The sequence below is a fragment of the Lupinus angustifolius genome, unplaced genomic scaffold (assembly GCF_001865875.1).
Source record: "Lupinus angustifolius cultivar Tanjil unplaced genomic scaffold, LupAngTanjil_v1.0 Scaffold_400, whole genome shotgun sequence".
NCBI lineage: Eukaryota > Viridiplantae > Streptophyta > Magnoliopsida > Fabales > Fabaceae > Lupinus > Lupinus angustifolius.
This window is the reverse complement of record NW_017727811.1, coordinates 236,505-243,789: the sequence shown is the minus strand read 5'-3', so window position 1 is coordinate 243,789 and position 7,285 is coordinate 236,505. Positions and strand designations below refer to the sequence as shown.

At 29.1% G+C, this 7,285-nt stretch overlaps 1 protein-coding gene across 1 annotated transcript; it reads left to right on the top strand.

Annotated features, from left to right (window-relative positions):
* Nucleotides 1-2,480: 2,480 nt before the first annotated feature.
* LOC109341193 (two-component response regulator ARR6-like) lies at nucleotides 2,481-4,078 on the top strand. Its single transcript, XM_019579039.1, is given in 6 exon segments — nucleotides 2,481-2,793; nucleotides 2,796-2,825; nucleotides 3,236-3,312; nucleotides 3,424-3,501; nucleotides 3,636-3,709; nucleotides 3,804-4,078. Coding segments are annotated over 6 exon segments (375 nt in total). The 5' UTR covers nucleotides 2,481-2,687; the 3' UTR covers nucleotides 3,814-4,078.
* Nucleotides 4,079-7,285: the final 3,207 nt, after the last annotated feature.

The window sequence follows — 7,285 nt, the reverse complement described above, 5'->3', positions numbered from 1 at the left end:
TGGAAACTTTGATTTTGAAAGATAATTGTATTAGACACCTCCTTTTTCTTAAGTAAAGAAGGTTTAGAAATACTGAGACCTCTATAGTCAGTGGAGTGTCTTTGTGTTTTCAACATATCATCCCATTTTGTACCACTCTTATTAAGATTCTTGAGTTGAAGACTCAGAGTGGAAATTTTATTTTCAAGAGTAATACAATTTGGACAAGAGGAAGAATAGGGTATATTGCGGAATGCGTCAATCTCAGTTTTTTGTTCGAAACAAATTTTAGTGAGTTTGACGTATTCACTATGCAGTTCATTAAAGGCATTTTGTAAATCAGAAAAAGATGGCTTATTTAAAAGTTCAGTTTCACTTACTTCATCATCAGCAGAATGATGAGACGCCATTAGAGAGAGATGAGTCTGCTATTTATTTTATGGTTCTGAAGTGGAACTTGTGTCATTATCCTCACATGCAATATAAGCATGTCTATCGGTCTTCTTTTCAAATTTTGTCTTGAAAGGATTTTTCTTCAATTTAGGCAAATCCATCTTCATATGACGAGGTTTTCCACATTCAAAACAGTTGAAGCTTTGATTTGAAGTGGAAACTTCATTAATTTTGGTGAATATCCTTAGTTTTCCAGCCTTACCACTTTTATTACTTTTAAGGAATTTACTGAGCTTTTTCACCAGCATGCTCATGTCTTCTATTTCCTCTTTTTTCTGATTCATCTTTTGAGGATTCATATGCCTCTACTTTAGCTTTGAGAGAAATATTATTTCTCTTCTTCTCTTGCTCTTCATGTTGTTCAAGTTGGGTCAATTCCAACTCATGCTCTTGCAACTTTCCAAATAATGCAGCCAATGACATTTTAGATAAACTTTTCTTTTCTGAAATGGCTGTCACTATGGGTTACCATTATGTTGAGAGTGGTCTTAGAACTTTCAAGTTCAAGTCACTGTTTGACAATACTTTTCCAAGTGCAATCAGATGGTTTATAAGGTGAGTAAATCTCTTTTGGAGATCTAGAATTTTCTCTCCATGTTTCATACGAAACATTTCATATTCCTGGAAGAGAGTATTGAGTCTCGACCTTTTTACTTCCATAGTTCATTCATGTGTGGTCTCTAGAGTGTCCCACATTTCTTTAGCAGGTTTGTAGTTTGACACTCTGATGAACTCGTCAATACCAAGTGCTGAAGTGAGGATGTTCTTTGATTTGAGATTATATTGCACTTTATTTTTATCATCATCATTCCACACGGATTTTGGCTTTACTTCTCTTTCACCATTGACAACGATGAAGGGTGCATAAGGTCTCTCATCATTCGCGTTCCAAATATCCAGGTCTTGAGATTCTATAAATATTCTCATCCTGATTTTCTAGAAGTCACAGCATTCCCTAAAAAAGATTGAAGGATGATTAATGTTGGAACCTTCTTCCAGAAATGATCTTGAGACCATCTTAAATACATGATCAGATTTGAGAATAGATTACTCAAAATAGGCTCTGGTATTAATTGCAAGTTTACGATGCCAACTAAGAGGGGTGAATTAGTTGTTGAGAGAATATGGCTGATTTTTCTGCTATGTTATTAAAGTTTATGTCCAACGGATTGTTTATGCAGAATTCGACTAAGTAAAGCAAAAGTAAATGACAAGAATAAGTAGAAGACGAGTAAACAAAGAGTTTTTATAATGAATTGCCTTCTTGTCCACCAAAGGTTACATCCAATACTCTTGTCATACCAGAAATTTTTCCACTAAATAATTTGAGTTATAATCATAATTTCTCTTCACGGTATTTTTGTACCTTACACACTCACAACTTATCTACCATTGAAAATTCCATTTTCATGTGTACTTTTATTGATACTTTATTACTTTAATTACTCACTAACAATTATAATTACTTATGTGATCAGATATGGACTCAAATGATGAGAAACTTTGTTCTCCAATTGCCCGAAATAAAAGAAAGACTACTTTACATTTTAAGGTAATAAATTATGCAAGACCAAGAATTCAAAAGTAGATTCTACAACATGTCACTCATCAACATCTACATTTCAGCAATTAAATACATAAATATTATATCCCAATAAGTAATCATTAATAACTTTTAAATTAAAAATTATTCTTTGTTTGTTTATATACATTCATACATACAAAGTAGATTCTCGCTCGTGTGAATGCACGAGTTTCTTACTAGTTTTTATAGAAAAAAAATCAAATAAGATATATGTCATGGTTTTAATGACTAGAGAAAATAGTTTATCTTCTAATATTATAAAATATGTTATTCTCTTTTATTAAAATATATTAAAATAACATCTTTTTTATTTTATCTTTTAGCCTTTATTCTTAAATTTTATCATTTATTAAACAATGATAATCAAATACTTGCTTGAAATTACAAGTCAGTGAATATTTTTAAACAAATTTCTTATTGACAATTATTTTGAAGCTATTTTTAAAGGGGTGATAAAAGAGGATTATACAAGAGAAGAGACAAGTGCAGGTGGATAATCCTCTCTGCTAGATCTGAGATTTTGATCCTCAGAATCTCTCACCTTTTATATAGCAACTCACCCCTTCTCAATTTCTCATATTGATTTTTTCTTCTTATTTATTAGCCTCATCTAACCTCCTCCACTCTTATTATCATACTTCATCATTTTAATGTTTTCGACTCCGTAGTGATGGCTGCCGCCGGCGATGTTTTGAGGCAGATTTTGCCGGAAGACGGTGCAGCAGGTGAGCTGCACGTGCTTGCTGTTGATAATAGCCATGTTGATCGTAAGGTTATTAACGTTTGCTCAAAATATCTTCTTGCAAAGGTAACATACCAAATCGCATCAAATATCCATGCCTTTAGCATTATTTTTCTAATTACATTTTTTTTTTTTGGAAATTACTATGAAATTTATTATGATATCGCTATACTTATCCCTACTTATCTATTTTATTGTCACACAAATTATTTCTCTCATAGTTCTAACACAAAGTTACACAGTGTTTTAAATTGTTCTTGCTGCCGTTGCGATGTGCATTACATTGTAGTCGTTACGGTATGAATTATTCTGTGATTAAAAAAAAAATGAATTCCATGTAGCATGATATAGTCCGATACGGCCCAAATACGGTCAAATGCCATTGCGTTGCTACCCAATGAGCCACATCATTGTGATTCGGTGTTTGTTAAGATTGGTTTCTGAAGTTATATTGGAAAATGCTTTTTTTTTTACAGGGACAGTGGTAGAGAGTGGAAGCAGAGCTCTTCAATTTCTAGGGCTGGATGGAGAGAACTGCTCCATAGATTTTGATGTAAGAAAATTTATCTTTCGAATCCTTGCTGCATTTCACTTTACTATTTTTTTCGGATACCCGTTGCATGGAAATGGTGCTTATGTTGTTGTTTGATGGCTATGGTGACAGAGTCGGAAGGTTAATATGATAATGACCGACTTTTCGATGCCTGGGATGACAGGATATGAGCTACTCAAGAAGATTAAGGTGAGAATCTATCTTTTATTGCCTCTTGTAATTTCTTATTTTTATTTAATAGTACACAGAGAAGATTGAGTTGTTAAAAAGGATTCAGAAGGAAATTTTGATTCTTAATCTTTACACCTTAGTGTTAATTTCAGCAGGAGTCATCTGTTTTTAGAGAGATTCCAATGGTGGTTATGTCGTCCGAGAATATTTTGACTAGAATTGCTAGGTAAGATCTTGATTCAAAATGACATGCTCTTTTTTGTTTCAGCATGATTTTTGAATTGTGATTACAGTTACATTATGTTTACTACAAATTGCAGCCCATTGTAGGAAAATGTGAGTGTAATTGCATTGTGGAGGCTATCAAAATTATAGGAAAATGTGGCCACAATTGCAATTCTAGATTGCAATTTTAAACCTCTAGTTCTAATAGTTTTGGGAATCATTTTTGTTTTCTTGACTGAACTCTTGAACTCAATTTATTGCTTTTTTGTTTATAGTATTTACCTTTTTGATGATGTTTGTTGATTTGTCTCTCCTTTGATGAGCTAAACTATCAGATATATATAGGACAATCATAACATTTAATCTGCAATCTGATCTTTCTTGTGGAAGGCATGTTTTTCTACACAATCTCATCTAAACATGGAATTCCTCTTGTGAAAGACATGTATATTTGGATGGGTAGATCCCTCATTTTCCCCATTCCAGGCCTGTTCTAAAAAAATGTACTCCCACCATTGATTTATGAAATATTATTGACTCTCAAACAAAAGGTAATACAAATTAATGGTGGATAATGTGTTGATAATGTAAAAAAACTTTACACTGTCAGTGCATAGATTTTAAACTCATATTAATTGTTGTCATTTATCATATTAAGAGTTGTTCTAACTTGAATTACTTTCTATACATACATATACATGTAGACAATCTTTACCATATAAACTTTAAATGGTAGATTCATTTATTATTAAAATTCTCAAACTTCATATGTATCATCCATCAACATCTTGTAGGCCTTTAAATCTATCCTGATGAGCGGCATAAATTTGAATATATTAACCCACTCGAAAGTTCGTAAACTTTAATTAAATCGAACATGAGATAAAAAAATAGTTTAACATTAAATTTGACTTAAAACTTTACTAGAGTTAATATTTAATAAGTCAAATAAGCCATGCCAAATTTGACTGGACTCATTTCCGTCTCTAGGATTACTGTAGGGCGAAGCAGCAAGAGAACGCATTATGAAAAAAACCCATTCATTTTTTGATTTCCAATTGAAGCCCTTACAATATATAATTATAAAATCAAAATATAAAACCTTTGCACTGATAGGTAAGATTTTTCACATTATCGTACATCATTTGACAAAAATGATTAATAATGTATTAACGTCATAAAAAAATTATTATGTTGTAAATGCATATATTAGATATCATAAAATAAATTGTATTGTTGAGAAAAAATTCACTTCCTTAATTTTCTATTCATAAGTAGTATCTTTGTAAGATTCTTATGGTAGTGTAGATTGTAGCCTTCAATTTTTGGAAAAAAATTAATGTGGTTCCGATCCTATATTCCTATTAGAGCAGTTGTACTATTTGTGTTGAATTGTCCTTAGACATTTTTTTTTGCAAATTTAATTTGTAGTTTTGAAGATAAAGGAATGAAAATAGAAGTTTTGAGAGCAATAAAATATAGTTGTAAAATGTCTGAAGTCTTCTATTTTCATTCACTCTCTACTAAACACAACTCATAAATTTACCCTTAACAATATAATTTGATAGTCCAATAAAAGAACATCAATACATGCATGTCATGAAGCTTCCTGCTCAATGAGACTGATAAGAAAATGTGAATATGAATGGATGCAAAACAAGTTAAGGGTACCCAAAATGGTGAAAAAGTTCACTGTATATATATATATTATATAACAATAAACTTGAATATAATGCCCTCATGTAATCATGTTTTTCTTAAACTACCATTTCAACTGCATTGACTGCATTTAACTGCAATGGGAAAATGTTAGAGAACAAACTCCAGCAAACATGATTATTAGGAAAAATATGTTAAGTGATCACTCAAAAATAAAAAATGCACTTTTCATAGAACTAATTGATAATTTGTTCAAAACACATGTCATAGAGGAACTCTCTAAGTATATTTTCTCATTTCTCATATAGATTAAAGAAAAATGTTAAGCTGAGGACCTAAACCGAAATCATTAGATTTTGGTGTCACTGAAATATCTTCTATTACAGTAAAAAAAAAAGAATATATCTTCATTTTTTACTTATCTTATATAAGAAATTCTATGCAATTAATTGGAGTAATAAAAACTAAATAATTAGGTTCCCAACAAGGAAAAAACATTAACCATAATATAAATATTAAAAAAATTCCATAAACACGTTATATGCTAGTTCTTTGAACCCACATGACTGTTCACAAATCCATGGAATGTGATAATTATACATTTAATATTTGTGTATATCTAACATTTTATTTCATTTATATATAACCATTTATGTCCCAAAGAATGTATCCATAAAATTTATACATAACTATTTAAGGAAGAAAAAATATATGCAATGAGAGTTTAAGAATTTTATATATTATCAATTCATTATCTACCATTGATATTCAACTATTATCCATTTTTCAAAAAAATTGTTAATACAAATGAACTCAATTCACAAATTCAATATTTGTAACTATATGGAATGTTATAATTATACATTTAATATTGGTATATATCTAACATTTTATTTCATTTATACATAACCATTAATGTACTCAGGAAGAAAAAATGTATGTAATGAAAGTTTAAGAATTTTATACATTGACAATTCATCATCCACTATTCATATTTAACTATTATCAACTCTTCAACAAAATTAATACAAATGAATACAGTTTGCAAATCCAATATTTAATTGTAACTATATGAAATGTTATAATTATACATTTAATATTTGTATACGTCTATCCTTTTATTTCATTTATACATAATCATTTATGTAGTCAAAAATTTATAAATAACTATTAGAGGAAGTAAAAAAAGTATGCAAGGAGAAAGGGGGATTAAGAATTTTATACGTTGTCAATTTGTCATCCCTTATTCATATTTAATTATTATCGACTCTTCAAAACAATTAATATAAATAAATCATCTCGGTTGACAAATCCAATATTTGTATCTATATGGAATGTTATAATTATAATTTTGATATTTGTATATATCTAACCTTTTATTTCATTTATACATAACCATGTATGTATCTGAAAATTTTATACATAACTATTTGAGGAATTAAAAATATATGTAAGGAAAGTCTAAAAATTTTATACGTTGTCAATTCATCATTCATGATTCATATTCAACCATTATCAATTTTTTGATAAAATTAATTCAAATGAACTTATATGAGGCTTCACAAATCCAATATTTATAACTATATTGAATGTTATAATTATATATTTAATATTTGTAGATATCTAACTTTTTTTATTAATACATAACTATTTATCTATCCAAAAAAGTTATACATAACTATTTGAGGAAGAAAAATGTTACTATCTATCAAAAAGTTAAAGAAAATTTTACATTGTTAATTCATTACTTACAACTCATTTTCAATTATCATTGGCTTTTTCAAAAAATAATATAGATAAATAATAAATGATTAATAATTGTGTATGGGTTTATACAAAATGAAGATTATACTCAAACTATTATGGTTTAAAAATTAAAAAATATATATTGAGAAGTGAATGAATGAGAAACAGTATA